Raw genomic sequence first — 27038 nt, 5'->3', positions numbered from 1 at the left:
GACCACTGGCCAGGCTGGCAGAAGCTTCTAGGAGTTGGTCCTTTTTTGCCCACTCCTGGTGTAAACTCTCTCAGCAAGAGTTATATTGTCAAGCTCTTTTGACTTAAGAATTGAAGATCACCTTAGGGCTAAATATTCCCAGTTTGACATTATCTCTGCAAGATAACTTATCCCAAACTTTAGTTTATCATCCAGAAATGAAGTTGCATGTGGCAAAGTTTTTTCCATCATACTCAGACTCTTCCCTTAGGGTTCACGAAGCTGTGCATATGCCTGTGGAATAAAATTCTCTCAATGTCTCCCTGAATAATAAAGTAGAAAATGGTAATCTTTAAAACGTTCTGGTTTGTGAAGTAAGATCAAAAGTTTTCTCTTAAATGCTGTGAGCATGACTTTGCCCTCCATAATCCTGCATGCATGCATTTGAATAAGAGAATGCTCACCTGTGCAAGTGCTCCTGCTTGAATCTTCGAAACATTTGATTCAGCAAGGACAGCTGTTGCAGAGAAATAGCTCTGAATTATTTTCACAGGTGAATCATTTCAGCTAATACTGTGGCATGATGAGCATGCTGGATGTACATTAATGGTGAGCAGCTTCACATATATCACTCTGTAACAAGGGCCTCTTGGATCAGTGGCTTCTTGCAACAAGCTTCAGGAAGGGCACACGTGTATCTGCTTCAGCAGAAGGAAGCACCACTGAGGCCATGCTTCTTGTTGACACCTGCTGTGCAGAATGAACTTGTAACACTCAGCCAGGAATGGCTTTCCGCCAGTGTATTCCTATGGATAATTTGAGTGGCATCTTGTCTAGGTCCCCCTTTGCTGAAAATGTCATTTTTTTCCATCCTGCCTCCCCTGTGTACCTTGCTTCCAGCTTAGATTGTCTTCCTCCGTGCCATGAAGCCAGCTCTAGTATAATTCCTCCCTCACCTTGACATCTTGAGTGTTTGTGCAGTGTTATTCTTCACTTTACAGCTATAGGAAATGGCATCGGCTGTAGGCGCAATGCAATGGTTCCCAACCTTGGGTCATCAGATAATGCTAGACTACAACTCCCATTATCCCTGGCAAATAGGGTCAGTGGTCAGGGATTATGGAAATTGTAATCAAACAAAGTAAGCCCCAAAGGCAGGATACTGCTCTTTGAGTTCATTTCTATATTTCATTCTCAGTTAAGCCTTGCATTCTCTTGGAGTGGTGAATGGGCAGAATGCATAATATCCCAAAGCAATACATGGATATAGTCATGATGTCTCTCGGTTATTCATTTACAGGTATGCAATGGAATCCAAAGATTTTACTGCAAAGCTCTTTTCAAGTCATCTTTATTGGTATTAGCTATTGGCCAATGAAGATAGCAGTGCTATGTTGTAATTTAAATGAAAATGATAAATACAATGAATATGAACAAGGAAGTACTGAAAAGAATAAAAGATGAAGATATATTACTGAGCCCTTTTTGCTGCTGTTATAAATACAAGCAAAAACTAAACAAAAAAAGCTCCAAACCGTGGACTTGCACTGTTTTGAAAAAGAGGAAAAAGCAGGATATTATTTTTAAGGCATGCAGCTTAGTCTCTCCTTCCAGTTAACCTTCTTTTTCTTCTTATTTGTGGATTTGACTAAGATAAAATCTAACATACAGTTCTCATTGCAGGGGAAATATGTGTCCCTCAAAAAAAATTCAGAATCCATTGTATGACACACAGTTTTTCAGTGGTCAGACTACCAGTCTATCTACAATTGTGCCTCAAAATGTTATAGATTATTGCTTTGTGTATTTTCAGTGTAGTGTATCAAAGGGTATGCTGGATTTGGAATGGAGAGAGCTGAATTCAAATGCCTGCTGTCCATAAAGCAAGCCTTGAGAAAGTAATGGCTGCTGACCAAGGCTTTCCTAATATGGTGCCCTCCAGATTTGTTGGACTGTAACTCCCACAGGGCTCAGACAGCATGGCCATTGTAGTCCAGCACATCTAGAGGGCACCAAGTTGGAGACGGTCATTGTAATACATCTCACACAGAGTCATACAATTAAAAGGGGACAATTGGATGTTGCCCTGAATTTCTTGGAAGGTGGGTGAGATGCAAATGCAACAGATGGATTAGTGAATAGAAGTGATATGATCAATTGTGGGAAGGCTACCACTTGCTAGTTTTCCACTCTGGTGTGTGTACATGTGTTTGGAGATAATACCTCCACCATAGTAGGAAATACAAATTAAACCATTATATGGATTAAAACCAACCTGTGCAGCTTTGGTTTACAACAAAGTATATCAATGTATTTTCTTACCATAGTCACATTCTCAAATTGTGCAACCAACTCTGTAGGTCCAGCTGAGGCTTTGAAGTTGTGTTTCCTACATAGAGTATCACAATCCTGTTGAGCTGTATGATGGTCAGGTACTGTGTCCCTGTATTCTTCGCAGAAGAATCTGAGGCTGAGTGAAACTGGTTTTCCCAAGGCAGTTGTTCCTGTCTTATATTGTATTCTTAGTTGAGGTGAGATTTGAATTAGAAATTTTCTCACTTACAGCAGTTCATTCTCTTAATGAATGTGCAACATGAGTCAAAATAGGTCATGTGGTAAATCCCTTCCTAATTCTTGGAGAAGTTATAAAGCTGTTTTGTGATGAACTCAACATACTTAATAAAAAGAAAAGAAAAAAAGGAAAAGATCTATTGGCTCATTTGTGATTGCAGTGGTTCCCTAGACTGTGTAGCCAATGACTTTCAGTAATCATACAGCCTTCTTACAGAGAGCAAATCCTCACATTTTGATACCAATATGGCCAATTCACATCAAACATTAGGAATTGCTTTCTAAATTACATATGCTTCCATCCCCCCCCCCCCCCCAGTTTGCATGGAGTAACAACCCATGAGGTTTTGGGCCTACACAGGAACTGCCTCATGACTACTTGCTTCTCCATTTTCTTCCTGGCTTATGAAAGAACCCATGGTCACCCTTTTTCAGGGTTATCTAACTGCAATATCTGAACCCAGAGCTTTGTTTCTCCCTCCATAATCCAGAGTCTCATGCTCATATGTTGCGGCAAACAACCAAAGAATGGATAAGCCAGAAAAGAAGTGAAAGCAGCAAGCTGGTGGTGCACTCAGTGGTTGGGCTCAGATAGCACAACAAGCAAACCTGCATGGTTTCTAAGGTGTGCAGTTTTTGACCAGGATGGACCTGCCAGTTAAGTTGCTTCTACACTAGCGTAGGTTTCAGCATCCGCACTCAGTCCTCCTATTTTCGCCATGTATCCCATCAGCCACCGCACCTGAAATTCAATCCCATGCTGGATAGCTGGATCAGATCTTGCAGCAGCTGCTGTGCTTTCCAAGGGACTCTGTGGTAACTGGATAGCAGGACTGTGGAAACCATAGTGCCAGGTTTGGACAACCAGAAAAAACCATGGTGAAGCATGGAAATGATAGAACAGACTGTTTTTTCTTATTGTGGTTTCTAAAAACCAAGCATATCTTGCTGAAATACTATGAGAAGATTCAGATGACACAATGGACCATCCTGCTTCAAGAAACCACAATTACTTGTCATGTTATGCAAACCAGTCCACTTTCTTAGTGTCCCAGCAAATCAAACTGTTGGCTATTACTTGCAAACCAGACAAGGTTTTCACCAATTGGTGGATTGGTACCTGACTTACCGATTGGATATTGTTACTTTAGAACACATGGTACATTGTTTCTTCTTTGGCAAGATGGGCTCTTCTAAGACAACACCAGACATAGCCCCTGTGTTTCCTCCACATGCTTTACAACCTACATTGAAAGAACTGTGTTTGACTTTAAAAAAAAAAACAAGGTTGATTTCAGGAATGAGTCATTTCTGTTCAGCTTTCACTTTTTAAAAATACTGTTTTATATACATGACTAATACACAGAAACTCCTTTGCATAATGACATCTCTATTAGCTAATAATGCAGTGAGGCTGACTGGAAGGAATTAAATTGTATGGCATAAAGTAGGAGACAGAAATTTGTACTTTGCATTGGAAAGTATGTGTCAAGCAAATGATAAACTTTAAATTAAAAAAAATACATACATCAAAAAGCTTTGGCTGTGATACCTCCTGTCTCAGAGATACATGTTCTTCATTCTGTACAGTCATTTTTTCTTGAGATTATTGCCTTTGAAGCAAAACATCGACATGGTAAGGCTTACTGAAAATAAGAAATGGAATCTGGCCATTTTTCTAGTTTTAATACAACATGTTCATTGAATTTAATGCAATATACTAAAACGACAATTATCTGAGACATGACAGATCCCTATGAACAAATACACTGAGCCCTGTTTAAAGCAAGGTATTATTGCTGTGCGTTCTGCCCTTGCTCAAGTTATATGAGTGCAATTACCGTTAATGAGCATTTTGTCCTTTGAAATTAAGAACAATCCTGGTTTGATTTCTAATCAGGACAAGACTGTTGCTTTTCAGTTGTAGTAGCTGGTGATCCACGAGGCAGTCAGTACTGACAATATTGTCACAGCTTTTTTGGACAGAAATGTAAGAGTGGCACAGAGCAGACTGCAAATATTCTGAGCAGTGGCCTTCTCACTGAGCAATGAGGTCATGAGAATGCTGGACTCCCACATCGCCTGGGTTTAGTGCACTGCCATCTCTTTCCCTTCCCGCTCTGCCCTTTGTCCATAGTTTGAACTGTGGACTGTGACCTGGCAAATGTTAGCCAGTGGTCTAAATCTAAGGGAATGTCAGGGTTGGTGCCTTTTTACTAAATGCCAGCATTGTGCCTCAGAATGACTGTTCTGTTGCATAATCTGGTTTTCTTGCTACACTGGTGAAAAATAGGTTGATTGGAACTGTCGATCTTTCTAGTGTGTGAGCAAAATGGTAAAAATGCATGGAAGGAAGTTGTAAAAGAAAACATCCTTTTCCGTTTCTTTTAAAAACCCCTAATATTAGGACTTTTTCTTCCTTTAAGTTATTTTATGGATTATTATCATCCTTGTTATGTGTGTGTGTGGCCATTTGAAACCCAAAAATGCCTGTATGGAAAGGCCTCTCTCCCCATATTTGCTTGTTACTATATTTGTGTCCTGGTTTTTCCCAAGAACTTAAGGCAGTGTACGTAGTTCTCCCCGCTCCATTGTGCCCTCACAACAACCGTATGAGGTAGGTCATGTTGAGAGTATGATTGGCTCAAAAATATCACAGGAGCAACATAGCTGAGTGGATATTTGACCTTGGCCCTCTGCGAGCCACAAAATAAACTCAAAGAGCTGTGTGCGGCACATGAGCCTTGGTTTGGCCATCCCATTTATATTCAGTTTGGACTACCGTAGCACCTTTGTGTGTGACCGTCTTTGAAGAGTATTTAGAAACTGTGCTTATAAGGAGCATGTGAGTTGATTGTTACAACAGGTTCACTGGCCATTAGTCCATTTCTGGGCACAATCCAAAATGCTGTTTGTGACCTATAGACTTGGGTAAGTCTTACTTGAAGAACATACTGCCCTATTTGAGCCCATCTAGTTTTTAAGATCCTAACAAAAGGCTCCTCTACCTGTCAAGCTGTTATTAAAGATGCATTTGATAGGCATGCTAGAGAAGGCCTTCCTGGTGGGTGCTTCCTGGTCTGCAAAGGGAAGCCAAGTTAACTCTGATTCTGTTGTCTTTCCTGCAGAATTAAAATATGTCTTCACTGAGGCAAGCTTTTGACCTTTAAGCAGATTGCTGAAGTAGGTTTCAATTGGCATGTGCTATTTATTTCTTTTTGATACTTTTAAACTGATTTAATTCTTCATTTTAATTATAATTTTATATTTTATTATATATTTGAGTATTGTTAGCTGTCAGTAAATAAGTAATAAATAGCAACCAGAACCTGGCAACATTCAATGTATACAGTAATCTGTAGTATCAACACTTAAGAGAGGGAATCAAGCTTTTAACAGGGCCTTAGCATCACCAAAGCTGAACATATTCAGATGCTCTGAGTAGAAAAACTTAAAAGAGGAAAGGAGGGAATTTGCTGCCTTTAAGAGTCATTCCCATCCTCCTCTATTATTTTTCTTTTTCCTCATACTGAGAAATAAACACAGGCAGCAAAAGTCCTGCAGCAGATGTAAAAAGTCTGCTTCCAAATGTGTTCAGGCAGGCTCTGCAAATACAGATCTTTCCTTAGCTTCCTTCACTGCCAGGCAGTTACAGTTTGTGGTCATAGCTTCAGTTGTTCATCTCTTTTTTCATGAAGATCTTGCTCTACCTTTGTTACAGGAAGGCATGCCCCAAACATTGAGCTCTACCAGCATGTTTACTCCCTGTGGCTTCAGCCCTCATCATCTCCATCCATCCAAAGAAGATGGTGAAGGAGGACTGATCTTTCAAGATGGAAACCTTACTTCAGCATCTCTTGATGCTTTAATCCAACATCTTATACCTACAGCTGACTACTACCCTGAGGTAAGCGCTTCGTCTATGCAAGCTGCAACTTCATTTTCTTGAATAGGATCATTGGTTTTTGCAAAGCATCTGCATTTTTAATTAAGAAGTTTTTTTCCAAACAGTCAAAGGACAGTGTAATATTCACATATAACTCTAAGTGCCTTTGTTCTGCAGCAATGCCCCGTGATAGAAGGGCGTTTCTTGTGATGCTTCCGATTTTAAAGAAGATTACAGGACACAAAGTACTGCTTCATGGTGACAAACAGGTGGTTTAGCCCTGAATGGAGCACTTTAAAAAGCCATAAAGCCTCTTATGCCTAGGAACACTGTCAAAAGTGAAGAAATAATAAATTAGCTGAACATCCAAGAGCTGGTGATATTCTTCTAGGCTGAGTGAGAACCATTTCTTTAGTCCTTTGTGGTTTTCAGATGTTTTGGTCTCCAACTCTCATCAACCCTGCCCAACATAGCCAATACTGAGGCATGATCAGAATTATAGGAAGAAATCTGGAGGGCCACAGGTTACCCATCTGTGCCTTAGCCAAAGCACAATACCAGCTTGTAGCAGGGCAAAAGTTCTTCAGAACACAGCATTCTTAAAGAGGGCCAACGAAGATGCTGGATACCCCATCCGAGCATTTTAAGTGTTTGTACCTGATGTTGGGTAAATTGAGATTCTGTTGGTGTACCATCTTCTCTACTGTCTTATAGTGTCCCTGTCTGAACTGACAAGTGTGGTTTCTGGAGCAGTGTTATTATCTCCTGGACTGTTGATTTTGGGGGGATTTCCAAGATTTGCACAGAGACTTCCTTGTCTGGTGCAGCTCAGGGTTTCACAACAGCTGGGGAATCTCTTAATTGGCATATCTGATGTTTTGCACTGGTTAGGATCAATGGTCATCTCAGGGGACTTAATGTACTTCTCTTGACCGGGGCAGATTGCTCCCTTGTTTAAGCCCATTTCAATGGTTCACAGATGAATAGGTTCTTAATCGCTCTAGAGGATTTTCCTGTAAATGTGGCTGGCCAACTTCTTAAATAAGTTGATATCTCCTAAGTTCCTGCTTCTATCAAGGCTTTGGGTTCTTGAAGTGCTAGGACAAAACCGCATGGTGAATCATGGTCAGCGAGTCTATTCCAAACTGAAAAGCTTGGTTAGAAATTCATTCAGTAGCTTACTGTAACCAATTTGCAAGACACCTTGGAGCTAAATTCATAGCCTGATCTCCACAGTGAAGTACTTATGGCAGCTGCTTGTCCTATTATGCATCCCTTTTAGGTTACAAAGCCTAATGTATATGGAAGATAAGTTGGGCTCTTGAACCTTACTGAACATGGCTGATTAAAACAACTAGGGGAGAGGAAATAATGCCTCTTTGGAAGAAGGCATGTTTCATAGCATCAGGACTTAGGCCTTTATTGCAAGGAAAAAGTGTCTTTGGACTACTATATTTTGGATAGCTATGTGCCAGTCTTAAATAAACCATTTTTAGGGAAGTTATTTGAGTATGAGACTCAATTCTAGTTTTTTTCTGGATGATGGTGCTTATTTGTATCCGTTTTAGTCTGGTTTCTAACAGTTTTGAGAAATGAAGCAGCCATGGTTTTCCAAATATGCTGGCAACAGGATAGGGTGGGAATATCCCTGTTGGTTCTTCTGGACCGCTCATCAGCTTTCAGCACCATTGATCATTGTTTTCTTCAGGATCACTCTTGGTTGGGTTTACAAAGATTATTTTATAATGGTTGCAGTCCTGCCTTAAAAGATAGTATTGCTTGACTTTGTGGCTATTGACTTAAAGTTCCCCACAGAATCCCACTGTGTCTCATTTACAGTTTAATGTCCATATGCAGGCACCAAGGAAAGGTGTACTAATATCTGGGCTATGGTATCACTGCTCCCAAGCCTGACTTTTGTTGCCTCATCTGACTGGTTTAAATTAAGTCATTAGTGCATTCCTATAGCCTTCAGTTTTAAAAGTATTTGCTTGGGAACAATTACCATTTACTTTAAAGGAAGTGAGCAGTCAAGCTACCTTAGCCTGTGAAAAGTGTGTCTATTTTTAAATAGCTTGACACTGTGGACTGGAGATAAATGTTAAGGCAGTACATTAAAATTCAGCAAATTTTGACATCTTGAGCAACCTACACATGAACATGATGCTGCATACATGAGCAAGATATATATATATGTCTATTATAGATTGATTGTACCATTTAATTTTGCCCTTTGAGCAAGCTGTGAAAAAAATAACATCTTTGCAAGTGTGATAAAATAATCTTTTTGCTTATTAGTTATGAAGCAGATGTTCATTCTTAATGTTATGGCTTTTTCTCCCTATCAAACAGCTGATATAAAGATAGGGAAGTAGTAATGATAGCAGCTCATTTTTAATAGGTGCAGATCCATTGGCTGTAGCAATACTCACTTTAACATCTCAATTCTGTTAAAGATTGCTTGAAAATAAATCCTATTAGGTTCAGTGGGACATGCTTCCAGGTAAGTGTGTCTACTAGCCTTCATGAACCTGGTATCTTCCAGGTGTTTCAGATGGCAGGTCCCAGGATTCCTGAATTTGGCCGTGCTGCTCATATATGAGTGGTATGATGGAAGCTGAAACTCAAAACAACTGAAGGGCCCTAGAGTGGAGATCTCTGCAGTGTAGCATTCAAACTACTTTCAAATATAGTTCATGGAAACATGTAGGCTGTGATCCTGTACATAAATTTCTACATGTTGGCCCATGTCCACTGCTGTGTACTATTACAATTAGTCCATTGGAAAAAGGATTTTGTAAAGCTGAAAAAGAACAATAAAAGTTATCATGGGGCTAGAGTAACTCCCTGTGTGGAAGGCTTACAACACTGGGGGCTATAAGATATGGAGCAAGTAGCTAAGGTTAAGTTTTTCTTCCTCCCTCTTAGTACTAGAACTCAGGGATGTCCCGTGAAGGTGAATAATGAGAGAGATAAGTCAGGTGAGAGAAAAGATTATTCACAGAGGTTGAATGGTTAAACTACAGAACTTGCATCTGCCACAAGATGTGACCAACTTGAGTAATTTGGGAGAATAAGGCAGTCAATAGCTACTAGGCATGGTGGTCATATGCTGACTCCAGGATCAGAAGCAACATGCTTGACAGTTTCTGGGGAATGGCAGTGGCTCATGTCTTGCTTTTGCCCACTTTGAGAAAGAGGACATTAGTTTTCTCAGGTTCACATGGCGCAGGCACCATGGATAGCAGTGGTTATATCAGAGCTATTCATTTTGTGCCTGTGGAAGGTCACGTCTCCTTTCAGTAGACTCTCTGTGTTGCATGGTAGTGCTATAACCTATTTATTGTTCTGTCCAGTTATCCTCAGATACATTTGCCTGTTTCCCTTTCTCAGAAAGCCTACATCTTTACATTCCTGCTGAGCTCAAGACTCTTCATTGAGCCTCATGAACTTCTGTCCAGAGTTTGCCACAAGTGCATCGAGCAGCAACAGCTCGATGACCCAGTGCTGGATAAGGTTAGTACTTTTGATAGGAGAAGGGGTTGTGCTGGTTGAAATTTGCAAAGGGACAGCAGTGCTGATGTGTCATGGCCTTAGGTCTGGAGGATTGGCATCACCCAAAAGAGGAATCTGGGCCCAATGAGGGTCACTTCAGAAACTCTGACACGTCCCCTAGACCAGGGATTCATCCCTTCCATCAGTCGCAGCCTCTAAGAATGACTGTCTCAAAGCCTCTTGGGTCCCTCAGACATCTAGGAGACTCAGACTACAGAAAGGAGCATGGACCTTTTAATGCTGCAAGCTGTACTCAGTGGGAGGTGGTACTTCTGGTGCAGCTGAGCTGAGCAGCCTACCCAAGCCCTGAGCTGCTGCTACTCCTTTGCTGGGCAAGCAACTTCTTTCATGAGGAACTACTCCAGCCTGGAAGCTCCTGCGGAGCACTGTCTGAGTTGCTAGCAGTCTCTGCCTTACTGTGCTCTTATTTACAGACTCTTGCTCCTTGCCTTGCCAGCTGCAGCTTCCTTCTGTCAGAACCTACTTGAGGACCCACTTGGCTGGCTGTCTCCCAGGGCCCAGCCTTTGCCAGAAGCAGAATGGAGAAAGCGCCTAATTTTTCTCTCTCTCTGCTTTCTCTTTGGACTCCTTTCTGGCTGTGTGCATCCATTCCTGGAGATGGGGGAGCTGTTGACACTGAGTGTGTGCCACAGTAGCATTCTAATAGAATATCGGTGCCCCAGAGCAAAGCTCCAGGCACCCAGTGTGGCAGTCACTTGAAATATCCGTCTACCTTCCTTTTTGCAGCCTGTGTCAGTTTTCCCAGGTGATTTTCCCCTTCATTTCTTGAAGCCTTCAGGGTGCCAGGAAGTAGGATTTAAACTGTATGCTGTCAAGAGCAGATGTCACTGCAGTCTTGTCTCTCTCAGTGTTGCTTAATACATTTCTCCCTCAGCCTCAGGTATAGTTTGTAATCATTCTTTTCAGTTTACCTGTCCCGTCAACTCCCCATAGCAGAAGACAGTTCCCGTTAAACTTCCAATGACTAAACATTTGTATATTTACACTGGAAAGCACTGTTTTATATCCAGCACATAGAGAAATGTGTTCATGTCATTGTTAGGTTACGATTGTCTAATACAATGCAGGAAAATTATTTTATTTTTATTTTATTATTTGCATTTATATACCACCCTAATAGCCCAGAGGGCTCTCTCGGTGATTTACAAACATTAAAACCCACCAATCCTAAACAAATAAATAAATTGGCTATACCACGACAGTATAAAATAGCATAGTTAAAATGAATTAAATAAATAAATATACCATTAAAATTAATTAACTTTAAAATATTGGTTAAATGAAAAGGTCTTGACCTGGTGCTGAAAAGCATATAATGATGACGCCAGGCGGACCTCTCTAGGGAGAGTATTCCATAGTCGGGGCGCCACTGCAGAGAAAGCTGTCTTCCGAGTACTCTGTCTCCTAACCTCTATCAAAGAGGGTTCCCAGAGGAGGGCCTCTACTGCTGATCTTAGGGGCTGGGAGGGCACATAGGGAAAAAGGCATTCCTTTAGGTATCCTGGTCCCAAGCCATTTAGGGCCTTGTAGGTAATAACCAGCACCTTGAATTGAGCCTGGACTTCAATGGGAAGCCAATGGAGCTGATAGAGGACTGGAGATGTGAGAATAACGACCACTCCCCGACAGCATCCTGGCAGCCCTATTTTGCACCATCTGAAGTATCTGGACCATCTTCAAGGGCAGCCCCATGTAGAGTGCATTACAGAAGTCCAAACGGAGGTAACCAGTGCATGTGTCACTGTTGCCAGGCAGTTCTCCTCCAGGTAAGGACTCAGCTGGTAGATCAGCTGGAGCTGAAGGAAAGCACTCCTCGCCACCCCTGTCACCTGGGCTTCCAGGGACAGTTCCGGGTCGAGGAGCACTCTTAAGCTATGGACCCTGTCCTTTAGAGGGAGTGCAACCCCGTCTAGGGCAGGGCCCATGTCACTTACCCAGAAACTCGAATCACCTACCAACAGGACCGCCGTCTTATCTGGATTGAGCTTCAGTTTATTGGCCCTCATCCAGCCATTATCTTGGCCAGGCACCAGTTCAGGACAGCCACTGCCTCACCTGGATTAGTTGAAAAGGAGAGGTAGAGCTGGGTGTCATCAGCATACTGATGACTCCGCAGCCCACACCTCCTGATGACCTGTCCCAGCGCTTTCATGTAGATGTTAAATAGCAAGGGGGACAAAATGGAGCCATGGCGCAGAGCCAAAGTCCCCCAGCACCACCTTCTGGAATCGGCTGGCAAGGTAGAAGTGGAACCACTGCCAAGCAGTGCCTCCTACTCCCAGTCCCGTGATTTCCTCCACCTGCGCTCTAGCCGTTGCCCAACCCGCTTCATCGCCCGTAATTCAGATGTATACCATGGAAATGAATGGGTGCTGCCTGGCAGGAGAGGATGCTTAGGACCGATCATGTTGCTATCCTCTCATTTCCATACGTTCAACCTGAATATTGTAGGCCATACTATTATGGTTTTCAGCAATCACTACTCTCTCTGTTGAAATATGGAGTACAGGACTTGAGCATCCGAAATTACTTCTTTTCACATGTTCAGTTTCTGCAGTGCTTTTTTAATGCAACTACACACACATTCTAGAAATTGGCTTAAAACACACTAACTCATCCACCACTGCTACAACTTCCATTCGAATGCCAGTAGTGCTTGGATAGCAGATCCACTGCCTTTTAAAGCTGAGTGTGGTGGAAGGGAGAGGATTATACATCCCCCATCTGGCAATTCTGTCACTGAAGATAAAGACTGGCACTGAGAATGATAGTCTGCAGTGTTGGCTCAGCTTTCAAATCTTGTAAAAATAGTTCATACTGAGGCTCAGTGAGGTATCAGATGCATCCAGAAATATTCATTCTGCTGAGTTATTTCAAATGATCAACTGCAGATTCTCATGTTAATTTTTTTGTTGTTGCTATTAACATTTTGCTGAAAGACTGGTAATGTTTTATATGTAAACATTCTGTATTTCTTCTCCCCGGTCATTTCTCATTTATCTCCCCCTTCTCTTACAAATATGTACATATGCGCATTTTAAAAAATAAATTAGAAATAAGAATTACAATTAAATAAATAGCATAAACATACAAACATATGAGCAACGAACTTATAGGATGACTTGGTCATATATGTTGCTATTTTCAGAATATATTTTTGAAACATTTTGTCACACCCTGCAGATGAGAGAAGCTTGATTTTCAGCACCTGGGGTCCCCGTGGGCTAGGCATGGACGCATTCCAGCAAGGCAGAAGCAAAAATACTCAGTCTGATAACTTATCTCTCCATAGACATGCTGAAGATATGAACACTGTTGCAGTTAGGACAGAACCTGCCCTTAACTTCTGACACTATGGGCGTTCCTTTATTTGTACTATTTATACACCACTAAATATTTTTAAATCCCTAGGTGGGCACCGTATAAATATTAAAATCATCATTGTATTCTCATTTAAATACAATTTTAAGGACAATGAATAATAACACAATGGTGGCGGTGGCGGTACAATAACATAAAATAGCATGGTTATTTTAATTACAACCCATAGAAAAACTGAGTAAACAGATGCATTTTTAGGAGGCATTTGAGAGATGCCACATTCCCCCCCTCCCAAATGGGATAAGGGAGTTTTTTCCTGCAGGGTGGGCACCAACACCAAGAAGGCTGCTGTCGAGAGATTGCATGGCAACATCCGCGTAATCTTGGAATGGACAGCAAGGCCTCCTCTGCGGATCTTAACAGTCCGTTGTGTATATATAAGGGGCTGAGGTTTGACCTGTTTCAGACTTTGTACAATACTGCCATCACCTTGAACATGGCTTGGTAGCTCAAAAGCAGACAGTACATTTCTCTACAATAGGCCTTGTGTGGGCACAGCTGGGTGTTGCAATGTGCACCCCAGCTGCTGCTTTCTGCGCCACCTGCAGATCTGGACTTGGCCTCACATAGACTGCATTACAGTCGTGTACTCATGAGGTTCTGGGTGCCTGAATATCCATGGCTAGGTTTTCCCCAGATCCAGGAACAGGCAAAGTCAGCATACCAGCCAAAGTGAGTAGTGGGCACTCTGGGCCACCAAGGTCTTTGAGTCTCCAGAGACGAAGGATCCGGCACAATCCCATCTAGAACAGCCAAACAGGACAGTTCCCAGATCTGGGAACAGCTAACTCATAGAGTCTCATCAGCTTCAGTTTATTAGCCCTCATCCAAGGCAGAACTCCATCCAAGTATCAATTCAGCCTTTCCTGATTCAGCCCTCACAGAAAAATAGAGCATATTGCTGAAACCTTGCCCCAGATCTCCTGCTGACCATTCCCTTTGGCTCCATATAGATATTAAACAATATTGGGGGACATGAAGGTAATTGTGGTATCCCACAGTTCGGTTGCTGTGGGGTCAAGATGCAGTCACCCAGTGTTATTCTCTGGCCAGAACTCTCCAGTAAACCAGGGAGCCTCTTGGGCTGACAAGGACACTGCAAATGATGGTGTCAATGGCCTGTCACACCTCACTATTCCATAGTGTGACAAGGATGTCAACATAATCACTAGCTCTGGCTACTGAAAGCTTCTCTTAGAACATTCAGAAATTCCATGGATTCCATCAGTCTCCAGAGGCAGCGCATCTTAATGTATCCCTCAACCTTGCACGGAGGGACTAGTACCTTGAGGCCAAATTTTTGCATGCAGTGATCTTACAATGATAACAAGATGATTTCTCCCCTGCCCTCATCCAGACCACCTCATGGCCTGAGACAAAGGTCAAATCAAGGGTATGTCATGTCCATGTTGGGATGTTGACAAATTGAGACAGCCCTATGGTTGTCATGGAGGGCATGAAGTCTGAGCTAGTCTTTCAAGGCAGCCTCACCATGGATATTGAAATCTCTCCAGATCAAAATCCTAGGACTCTTCAGCCCCACATCTGCATCTTAGCCAGCTCAGTGGAGAATCAAGGGACCCTATGAGGTGTGGATTCACTGCTATGGGACAGAATGCTGGACTGAATGGACCCTCCAGCATGGCAACCCTTGTGTTCCTATGCTAAAATGGGTATTTTGGGCAATTTTGTGGGGAAAGCAGGAAGCTTCACTACATACAATATAATTTTGTTTGATTAGAGGGTACCTTTGGTTCAGAGGCTAAAGCAAGAATGCTCTGCGTTCTCATTCTGTGTTTCTATTAAAATACTGAATGTATGCACTGTTTGAAAAAAGGTTGCTTGAATTGCTTCTAAAATATTTAGAAAGTGGTAATAATGTATTATACTAATGTTCTGACTTCAGGCATTTTAGAAGCAGAAAATAGAAAAACTTGAAGTGGGGAAATGCTAGGAATTGTAGGACCTTTGTGCATCTCTAAACATAAACAGTATTGTTCTCTAAATATATTTTCTTTCCAAATGCACATTTTAAAATGCCCTTTGATACTTTTTTGAGCCAAGAACTGCATTTGGAGGGCATGAAGTCAGATAGATAGCTCTGTACAAACTGCATATTAACCAATCAGGTGTGGTTAGTATTTACTGGAATTCAGCATGATTGAATTCCTTAAGCATCCCTACTTGGATATTCCTGACATTTGGTTGCACATTCCTCCATTTTCTACACCTACAGTCTATTCTGACACTGTTGTATCACTTTGAGTTATATATATATTTAAGATAAAATAAATATAGGAATAGACAAAGAGTGGGAAATATATATTTAACTGTGAATTTTCATACAGATAGGCATCCTTCAATATTTTATTTCTAATTTCAGGCACGAATCAGAAAATTTGGGCCCAAAATTCTTCAATTATTGACAGAATGGACAGAAACATTTCCATATGATTTCCAGGAAGAAAAGATGATTGGTTGTTTGAAAGACATTATCCACAGGATAGCTCCATGTGATGAAGTAAGTATGGTAATAGTTAGAGGCATTTTGAGAACTTGCATCATCAAGATTTGCTCAGTCTGTTCTGTTTCGGTGTGTTGATGGGTACATGTTTGTGTTGATGGGTATAAGTTTTCAAGTAAAAAAAGTGTTGGGCACTTGGTGTCTGCAGCAAGCCTTTCATTAGCTATTTGTTTGATCACCAGGCAGTCCATACAGCTGGAGTGTGGTTTATCTTTAATGCAGAAGGCTGGACGAATTAGAAAAAGAGCTTCCTCCTTGGGTCCTTTCTTTTTGTGTCCAGATGGCCGTGACAGGCAACTGATAAACAAGTTTACTCCAGTATCGGGTAGTCTAAACAAAGAAAGGATACAGGATAATTTTTAGAGTTCAGAGGAATCAAAATGTCCTGGCAGCCAGAAACCTATCAGCTGGGAATTATTTAAGAGGAAAGAAATCCAGATAAAAACAGATGAAGACTTAGCTCATAACATGCAATTCAGGTATTGTATGTATTTCAGACTGCAGCAAGATGGAGTGCTTCTCAGTATGATTATTTGTCCTTCAGAGAGAATTTGGTTCTAAGAACTGGTCAGCTTTCAGAATATGGCATGCTGGATCAGGTCAAGGGTCCATCTAGTCCAGCAGTCAGTTCACATAGTGGCCAGCCAGCCACAGGGAATTCACAAGCAGGACAAGAGGGCCACATGAGTGCCAAGACCGCCACTCACGTTCACCAGCAACTGGTGTACACAGTCATACCGCCTCTAATATGGGAGGTAGCACAGAGCGACTAGCCATTGATAGCTTGCTCCTCCACGATTTTTTCATTGTCCATTGATCTGAACTGAGTAACTGTCCCTCTTAGACAAAGCCTATATTAGTTGGGGGTGAGGGGAGTTCCTCCCTCTCCCAAATTACAAGCTAGTTTCCCTGATCAAAATCAGCAGTTAACAGAAGGAGTAACTCATAAGGTCCTATTCATGCAGTTATCATTTGAAAGGGAAAGATGAAAGAGCCACTGTTTATTCCACAGTGGGATTTGTGCTTGTTTGGAGAGAAAAGTGCATACCAAATCAAATATGCAAAAGAGTCCTAGGGTCATCAGATCCATTATCTCTCTCACTGAGTATGGTTTCCTTGCTGCAGTGTTCCCCCATTCTTTCTCCTGCCCAATTTCTTGAGACTCCTTGCGGTGCTTACGAAGCTATACAGCACACTGAGAAGCCTTCCTTTTGCCCAGAGTTGTGATTTGCATTTTGAAAGAGGAGGCTTAATTAAAATCTGAATTCCTAAACCACCTGCTGTGCCCCGCCATCTTCCTTAAATTTATTTATTTATTTATTTATTAGAACATGTCTATGCCGCCCCTTGCCGAAGCCTTTATTCTTAAGAATAAAAAGTGTTGGTTTAAACTATTATTATTATTATATTACTAGACATTTAAACAACAAATAGAAAAGAAATTCCAAATGGCTTTTTCAGATATGTACCAGAAAAAGGTACATATCTTGTCCTTTTGTGCACATATGTTGTGCATTTTTAAATAAATAACACAGATTAATACAGCATGGTCATTGGAAAGAACCAGCTCCAACGCGAAATGTTTTGCCACTGGAGGTGAGAACATGTGCTGTGCACCCTTCCTGGCCCAGTGCCATAAGAGCTGGCTGGCTGGCTGGCGCCCCGCACATCAGAGCAGAGGAGTGGGTGTGTGATGCACGGGAAACCGTGTCAGCACCTGCTCCAGACTCACCTGCCACCCTTGCACTGAGGAAAATGCCACAGTGGGAGAGCAGCTGGCCAAGTCCTCCAGAGCACCTGCTGGAGGAACGGGGCAGGGGCATCCTGCCGTTGGTCACCTAATGCAGGCACCTCCGTTTGACTCATGCTGGGCAGGTCCTGAGGCTAAGAGCTGCACAAAGAGGAAGGTAGTTTACTTAGAGGGAAAGATGCAAGAACACATGATGTCTGTTAAATATGGAGACGGTGATACATTGTCTCAGTCAGAACTTACAACAGCTCTCAGGCTAGGAACTTTTGCATGATTCCTTTACTTAAAAAAGAATCCTTGCACATCTTTATGATTATACCATCATTTTGGCCTGTTTGTGAGAGATAATACATAGATATGTCCCTCTTTTCTGTGGCATGCACGTCTTCTATTTTTAGTACGTACATACCATTTAATATAGTAAAATCTCTAAGTACCCATTCTGTGAGATAGAACCCTTTCCTCCAGCAAGAGCCTGGGCTTACCTGTCAGGCAGTCGTGTGCTTCCCTGAACAACATGGTTTCTGTACATCATGCTGCTGTCCTGCCACCCCTCACCACCCATGAAAGAAATTTCCTTCCGTACACTCTTGTTCCTTGCAGATCTCATTAGCCTCGTCCTTGCTCAGGATTTGAGGTGGGTTCTCCCTCTTCCCCTTCCTGCATCTTTGCAACACTTCCTAGCCACTCCAGCCCCAAAGGAATCTTTATTAAAACATACAAATCACTTTTGCTTCAATCCCCGCCACAATGCATTTACCTGCTTTTTCTTCGTTTCTGAAAGTAAACAGGGAGATGGCCACATTACCTGGCCAATACAAATAAAGCATGATATGACACACGTGTTGCTAAGGAGCTCAGAGTAGCAGAAAATGGATGGTTGAGCGACCACATCTATGGCTGCTCTTTCCACAGGACTCCATGGTGTTTCCATTCTAACAATGGTCCAATAAAGATCTTGGGTCTGGATGAGCAAAGAAGCCATGGTGAAGCATGGAAACCTCAGAGCAGTCCTTTGATTCTCTCCATGTTTTTGGGAACGAGATACTGTGCAGAAGCACCATGATGGTCAGGATGCCATGATAGAGCAACAAGGATAAGAAATCACCATGGCTTCTCATGATAGGCCAGCTCATCCAGTGTCCAGTTTTGGTCTGCTTGGACACAGCTACAGAGTCCAAGCTGGAGGACTGTCGTTCCCTTCCCCCAGTTGGCTCAGAGGAGACGAGTCCTGGATGGAATGAATTCTTCATAAAGATTTCTGAGCTTCACTGGGCAACCCAAGCACAGGTTGCTTGCTGCTCCCGTGGAGAACGCCACTTCTGATGAGCTGTCTTCACCAGCAGGTGTTTCCTAGCCTTGTGCGGAATAGGAAGCTTCACCATGCTTTCAGTGGAGAAATTGCCTTGTGGATATAATTGCAAGCTGAGGGCTGACACATGCCGGCAGCACTGCCACTTCCTGGCAAAGAGATGTGTTCCCCACAGTCGTTCTTTCCCAATCCCCCGGGCAGTCAGCAGCACATAGCTGCCTAATGTGTGGTACAGCGTGCCTCCAGTGGATGATAGAGTCCACGGATGTGCTGTGCGTCTCTGACCCGCCTCACTAGATGCACTGACCCAGCTGTCAGCTTCCTTGTGGCAAGCGTCACTTCTCCACTGCGGCTCATGTCCAGATTAGCAGGAGACTCGAAGCACAGCTGTCTGAAGCAGAGACTGAGGTGAGAGCTCTCTTATCAGCCCCTTTCCCTCAAACTGTCAGACCTTGCTAAATGCCCTTCAAGGTTTACAGGCTGCAAACATTCATAGCCAGGACTTTGTTAAATAAATATACTTTCCCTCAAGATAGTCTTTCCCATAATTTAGAGCCCCATCTTTATGGTTTGAAAAAGGAGTTCTGTTAGGTTTCCTTTTCAAATAGAGTTCAGATTCTGCAGTTGGCCAAGAGTAAATATTAATGATGACGAGCACACTGCCGTGATGCAGCTACCTCTATCAGTGTTATTTCGTATTAGCATGTAAGCTACAATCCTGTGCATACTTGCCCTGGAGCAAGTCCTGGTGAAGTTGAGGGGGGACTTAGTAGACATGAATAAGACTGTGCTGTTGGTATGGACAGTATTCTCAGTTTTTCATCTTTTCTAATACTGACTTTCATTGCAGGGTAGCAATAATCAGGTGTGTGACAAGTATCACATAATACATTGCAGATGAAAGGAGAAAAAGAAAATTAAAAGGCAGATCGCAGTAAATTCTCTCTGTGTGTGTGTACATTGAGGCTAACAATATGGAGGAGATGATTTCCAAACCACAGATATGTCAGATCTTGTTTATTTATTTAGATCTTTATGTACTACCCCATGCCCATAGGCTCCAGGTGGTTTACAGGAGGCTATTAACTGAGATAATTACACCCATTATCTGTCATCCCATCACACCCCGTGACAATGTTTCCTGCAAGAAAATACTGTAATATTTTTAATCAACAAGCAATCTAGTTAAAACAGAGTTATTGCCCAGTCCTTACTTTCAGCATGGTATTTGGAGATGTTTAGGGATTTCAGTAATCTAGTTAACTTTGTTCAGGACTGCAATTTCCTTAAATTCTATTTATTCAGGAAATATTATTTATTTATTTGTTTGTTTGTTTATTTAAAACATTTCTATGCCGCCCCCATCACAACAAAGCCTCGGGGCGACTCACAACAAAATATGAACTTGGTGTGTAATGTACCAGCTGATGTACTGGACCAATCATAACAATGTTCCAGTACAAGTGACTTATCACCGTACCATTTGTGGTGTGTTTCTTCATTGGTCACAATGATGCTCACAGATCCATAATTGGGGGCAGCTTACTACACATATGAGTAAGGTTACCATGAGCGATATGTCACCAGTTTTAATTGGAGGAACCGGTTATGGTCATTATCCACTGCAGAGATTAATTTCAGGGAGGTGATTAATTTTAGGGGGATGATACAAGAAGGGTGAGTGCACAAGACATAAGCATAGGACAGAGCACTAACCTTTGCAACATTTAGTGGCCTGTATCTCTCTGAAACAAATGAACATGATAGGCAGTCTGCAGTTCAAAACTTGGTATGAAGCCAGCATTGCAGAGGCTTTTATAAATGCAAATATTTGAAACTGGAATACTGAGGCCCTCTGGGAGCAGGGTATGAATAGTATTAGTGATTATAATGGACTTTAATAAGTACAGCCCTTCACAACTGCCTTGTTCAGATTAGGGAGAGTAGTCTTAAACTGATGCTTGTTCTGCAGTGCATTCTGGGTTGTTATTTTCTGCTCCGGTCAAAAGAAGAGCTGTACCTTGTAGAAACTACCCCACTCCACCCCCCACCAAATGAGAAGGCAGAGCTAAGTGGCGCTGCTGCTTTTTCCCCCTCCCTTGGTGTTGACACATGTGGAACTTATATTGTGGTCAGTGGGCTGAGCTGACATTTAGCGCAGCTGCTCACGTACCTTGGCTGGATGCCAGACCTGTGGTCAGGAGCCAAGGGATGGTGCCTCGGGTGGAGCCATAATTAAGCTGAATGGGCATTCTAGAATAGCTTGCCTGACAATAAGATTCTAACCCACTACTGGTTATTTCTTGAATAGGAGCATTCATTCAAAACCATTTTATTTTGCCCAGCTTAGCATTTGCAATGTTTTCTTTTCTCTGTGCCCACCCCCTCTCCCTGGTCCCTTTCCTCACTTTCAGGCCTACTGGAAAAAGATGAATCAACTCCTGCAGACTCTGAATCAGAAACTTGCGACTCTCAACCATGGCCAGGAAGGGATCGTCAAGATCAATGCTACCGTGTCAGACAAGGTGGTTGCTTTTAAAAGTAAACCTCCATCAATTCAGAGAGAAATGTTGAGTGTCTGCAGTGATCCCTATACTTTGGCCCAACAGCTAACGCATGTTGAACTGGTAAGTGGGAAGCAGTACTTTTCCCATTGTCTGAATTCTGTTGTCCTAATTAATGTAGAAAGCCATTTTCCAGAAAAAATCATTTGTCCTAAATATGGCATCTTAATGTCCGATGTGGGCCAACTGAGCACATTCATATTTGCCACAAGCAATATAGGGTCTGCATCTCTTCAGCAAGATTTCAAACTATTGCAAGAACTGTCTAAATTTATGACCCAATTCAAATCATCCACCCCAGACAGGGTTTGGGATGGAATCATCCCATACATATTTTGAAGGCAGACCCTATGGGCCCTGGGCTGCAGCCCACATAGGCCGTGCTGAAATTCAAACTTATCTGTCAGTAATTGCTGGAGGAGGTTAAACCAGGAAAAGCTCATCAACTGACCAGTGGCTTCATAAATGGTTTTTGAATATGTTGTCAGATCCATATGGTGCTATTTTAAGCCCTGTAAAATGCATAACTTTTATAATTTATTGTATGAGTTGCTCACTTACACCTTGTTTTTCACTTTATCTCTTGGAAAAGGAAAGACTGAGTCACATTGGCCCTGAAGAATTTGTTCAGGCATTTGTCCATAAAGATCCTTTGGAAAGCACAAAGGTACGGCTAACAATATTATCTCTTCCCCACCCCACCCCATCACCTGACTTATTCTGGATTAGCAGTTCGCAGAACAGGTGGCTGTGTGGTTGGAGTCACACAATGGGCATCACATCTGAGTATTTATTTACATGGAAGCCTGTAGAACGTGTATACAGTTGAAGTGAGCTGTGGTGTTCCCTCTATGTATGTTTGTTAAGATGTAGTGACAGTACATATAATGACTTTAGTTGAAAGAGCCATCTCCTGCCTTATGTTCTTCTGGGTTTCAGACGTCTCTCATGTGTCCCTCTGAGCACAAAACTGTTTATCCATAAGCACTGGAATAAAAGAAAAGGCATGATTTGTATTGGTAACGAGAGAGTGCCAATTCCTTTAATATTCTGTGCTGCAATTCAGTAAAGGGAGAATGAACCGTGTCCTGTGCGCTCCATTCTGCTTTTGTTCATGTCATGGGCAACATCGCCGTTAGCAGCCACAGGAATGAAAATATAAGATCTATTGCTTCATCTGCTGCTAGTGCACAGATAATTCTTCAAAGAAGGTTTTGGCATGTGACTAGCAAAATAATCAAGATGCAGTAAAAGAAAACCATTCCTCCAACTATGAATCCCTAAAGCTGATGCATTGAAGAAGTTTCTATTAAAGTATTTTATACTCATTGCAACACTGCTGCCAAAGTTTCCAGTGGTGGGCAAATTGTGTTTAGATATATCACAAGAAAGGGAAGCTAGAGGATATTATTCTGAATACCTGGGGCAATGGTAGAAAGGCAACAGGAGGTTTTCTTTTTTTTTTTTTTTTTTTTTCAGTTCTTCTTGAGAACCATTCTGGCTCAGCAGAAGCGGCACCAATAAATGAACAGCTCAAAATTAGCAGTATGTTGTGCAACATCTGCCAGCCATTTTCCATTGGGATTTCAAACAGGAGCATAGTGTGCATTTGCTCATTATACATTTGGAACTGAATAAGGGTGCTTAGTTGCTGCATTATTTATTGGGACTATAGGGATAAAACTGCATTTTTATTTTGTTGACTTCCATAGAGAGAGAGAACACACGTGAGAGTATGAGCGCACAAACGGGTGATTTGCCTTTGTAGATTATTAGGCTGCTAAACTGCAATCCCGAGATATGTACTGTCCCTTTAAATCCCATGATGCTTCCCTTCTTCCCATTGGCTTGTCATCTTCCCCTCTCCCCAGCTGCTTCTGAGGTGCATCCTGGAATGTTGCTCCCTACAGTAGATGGAGTGGTAGGAGAAATACCATTCTGTGGTGGCAGGGAGAATACTGCAGAAATGCATCAGCCACTATCTCCCTTCCTTCCTGCTCAGTGTTCAGTATAGTTCTACAAGTGATAATCTAGAACTCCTACAGATAGGAGCTTAGTGTGTGTTTGCTATTAAAACAACACCAGTCTAGATATAAATCTTTTAAAATGTATAATATAAAAACATGATTAGATCTTTTAATGTTAACACCACACTGCAAACCAGGGATACCCTCACTTCCCAAGTCAGGTTTTCCTTCTGTGTTGCTAAGAGGTTACCAATTTTTCCTTGTATTTGCAACTTTTAGTTTGGTAGGTTGCAGATTGCAGTGGAAATTCACTTACAGAGCTGAATTTCGTAAGGCAGGTAGAGAAGTATAATGATGTTGAACTGGTCAGGTTGGAAGTTGTTTTTCAGCTAAATTTCACTGCCTCTTCTCCAGCAATATGATCAGGGAAAACAAAGTAGGTGCTCTTGACAGGCAGAAGCAACCTTATAAATTACTGCTAGGGCAGACGGTACCAACCTCTTAAGCTCTCAGAACCTAGGAGACATGACAGCAATAGACTGTGTTAGGAACCCTTGTTGTCCAAGCCAGCAAGGGATTTTGGGGAAAAGAGAAGCAAGCAGGGGAACCAAATCTCTCCTATATAAAGTCAGTGGATATCTGCAAGATTGATGGGTTTTTTTCATGTCTTTATTGAAAACACTGTAGGCCTTTTCTAGTCTAGAATACCTGTTGGGACCATAGGAGGGTTATTTTGATATCAAAGCAGGGAATCTAGCTTGTTGCTCTCCAAGCAGGCCAGGGTCATATTGTTGCTAGCTTATGACTCTGGCTTGATGGTGAGAGGCAAGCCAGAACCCTCATTATAGACAAACCACAGATGGAGGCTCCATGATTTCATTGGTCCAGAGCAGGGGAGTCTCTGTCCTGCAGGCCTAATCCATTCCGCAGGAGTTCCCCTTCCAGCCACATCCTGTGGTGATAATAAGAACATAGGAACATAAGAAAAGCTATGCTGGATCAGATCAAAATCCATCTAGGCCATCACTCAGTATACATGATGGCAAACCAGGTGCCCAAGCAGGACAGGCGCAAGACTTCCCCCTGCCCAAGCTCCTCAGCAACTCGTGTATGCAAGCACACCACCTTTGGTAAAGGAGGTAGCACTTACCCAGCAAGCCTAGTAGCCACTGATAGCCTCCTCTTCCATGAATCTGTCCAATCCCTTTTTAAACCATCCAAATAGGCAACCATCACCACTTCCCATGTCAGTGAATTCCATAGTTTAACTAAATGCTGTGTGAAGTACTCCCTTTTATCTGTCCTAAACCTCCCAACAATCAGCTTCATGGGTTACCCCTGAGTTCAAGTCTTATGGGAGGAGAAGTATTTCTGATGGGGCGATTCTCCTTTCTGCTCCGAATCCCAAGTTTCTAGAGAATTGAGGATGGGGGATAATGGGAAAGTACATGTGCCTCCATTCTGCACTCTAAGCCCCTAATGTGGCTCTGAAGATGGGCCCTCACTTCCACATCTTGAGGAGGATCGTGTTCTCCCTCTGAGGACTCCCCCAAGGACTCCCCTGTCCTTCATCTTCCTTGTTCCCACAGGTGGAAGGGAGACAGGGGCCCAAGGTTGTCCTTGGACTCCTTGATCCAGGCTGGCATGACGGGAGAGTTTGAGCAGATGTGGGCCTATTGGTCGCAACAACAACTCCGTTATCAGAGTGTGAACTCTGAGCCACGTCTGGTTCAGCCCTCCCCTTATCCTCCTCAGAGTCTGAGCTGTCATTCCCACCAAATCCAGCCATCTCTTGGGCACGCTTGGGAATCCCATCCAAGCGTGCATGCACACACAACAGTACAGATGAAGCTGCCTGAGGGGAAGGGATTATGGCAGTATGGGGTGTTGCTGTGCCATGTGCTGTTATAGAACATGGCGATGCCCTGTGGCTTCAAAGGGCATGGCAGTGCCTTATTATATCAGTCTGCTGTGGAGGGTGCTTGTGCAGCCCTTCCACCCAAAAGTAACTGCCTATCCCCAGTTTTGCCGCTTCCTGCAGGAGTAGTCAGTTGAGCAGTCGGGCAGCATGCACACGTGGCCCCGCCTCAGCAAACCAAGGTGCCTCTGGAACCCTGACTCATTATGATGTGCAGAGTGGTCCGTAACCTATAGGTTGCAATAATGAGCCTGTTCTGAATAGATTAAGAAGCTGTATTTCATCCCTGCCTTTGTGGAACAGTCTCATTTTTATTACTTTATTTTACTTTATTAAATTATTTTGTTATTACTATTCTAGTGGGATTTTGCAACCATTTTCTGAAATAGTCTACATGCATTAGTAATCCAACACAACCTCCTTTCTTCCAAGAGCCACTGGGATGCTTAAAAAAAGGCTCCTTTAAAGGGAACTACGTTTTGCATAAAATCGCAGATACGTAAGGATCCATGGGGAGCTTGCTTGTTAGTAAACTGGGCAATTTTGATAACTGGTAATGGTATCTGTGGATTTAGCTTCTCAGTGCCCAATCAGCAAGGGTCATAGTGCTTGTAGCTAATATTGGTTAATGTGACTCTTCAGCTCTTCAGTAAGTTAAACTCAGTGGAATCAAGTGCAAGTGTTAATGAATCACAGATCAGTGCCTAGGAAGGTGTGCTGTGTACAGGTTGTTTTGGGGATATTGGCTCAATTAAAGTGCAGCAAGATTTGACAAGCTGCTCCTTCAGTAACACCATACTTAAATCCTGTTGTTACTCTTCGTTGTTATTTTGCTATTGCCTTGGGCTTTGCTTCTTTTTCTTTTTCTTTGGTTAAAAAAACCCTAATGGAATACGCCTACCTCATACTGAAACAAATAGACTGGAATTGCAATTTACATACTAAGCACCTAATAACTTACATCTGGCTCATACCATAAACAAACAGAGGTAGTTGCTTGCAATAAAACAGCTGTTGTGCCATGTCAGATGTCTTCTATGCTGCCTACCTATCATCAACTGATTACTACAGAAAACTAAAACATATTAGATGTGTTGTGCTAAGGTAACATCCTATAGTAATTAGAAAGTGAGTGGGTTAATCTTTGCCCATCTCATTTTGGCCATATTCTCTCTACCTGTTTTGGTTCTATAATTGCATTTTATTTACTTGTTATGACATGTGGTGATGGTAGCTATTACTATCACCAGTAATGTGAGCAAGTGTTAGGTCTACTTATATGGCTGAGTAATAGAACAAGTTGCAGGTTTGTACTGGCATTCTTCCATGCGATGTTTCATGTTAATGCTTCAATTTTGTTGTTGTTGTTAGTCGTGAAGTCGTGTCCGACCCATCGCGACCCCATGGACACATTCCTCCAGGCCTTCCTGTCCTCCACCATCCCCCGGAGTCCACTTAAGCTCACACCCACTGCTCCAGTGACTCCATCTAGCCACCTCATCCTCTGCCGTCCCCTTCTTCTTTTGCCATCTATTGTTCCCAGCATCAGGCTCTTCTCCAGCGAGTCCTTCCTTCTCATTAGGTGGCCAAAGTATTTGAGTTTCATCTTC

General features: G+C 42.4%; 1 protein-coding gene across 1 annotated transcript in view; it reads left to right on the top strand.

Moving 5' to 3' along the window:
- The first annotated feature begins 6274 nt into the window (after window positions 1-6274).
- The window catches only part of RASGEF1C (RasGEF domain family member 1C), a 50095-nt gene continuing 29331 nt past the window's right edge, over window positions 6275-27038 (top strand). Inside the window, exons 1-5 of the mRNA XM_044454547.1 lie at window positions 6275-6457; window positions 9830-9952; window positions 15777-15914; window positions 21394-21606; window positions 22136-22210. Coding sequence (XP_044310482.1) covers window positions 6278-6457; window positions 9830-9952; window positions 15777-15914; window positions 21394-21606; window positions 22136-22210 — 729 coding nt within the window. The 5' untranslated portion in view covers window positions 6275-6277. The remainder of the gene's footprint in view (window positions 6458-9829; window positions 9953-15776; window positions 15915-21393; window positions 21607-22135; window positions 22211-27038) is intronic.

Source organism: Varanus komodoensis, unplaced genomic scaffold, assembly GCF_004798865.1.
Source record: "Varanus komodoensis strain SLA01 unplaced genomic scaffold, ASM479886v1 scaffold7_3, whole genome shotgun sequence".
Taxonomy (NCBI): domain Eukaryota; kingdom Metazoa; phylum Chordata; class Lepidosauria; order Squamata; family Varanidae; genus Varanus; species Varanus komodoensis.
Note: the sequence above shows the minus strand (reverse complement) of the source record. Positions and strands in the feature narration are given on the sequence as shown.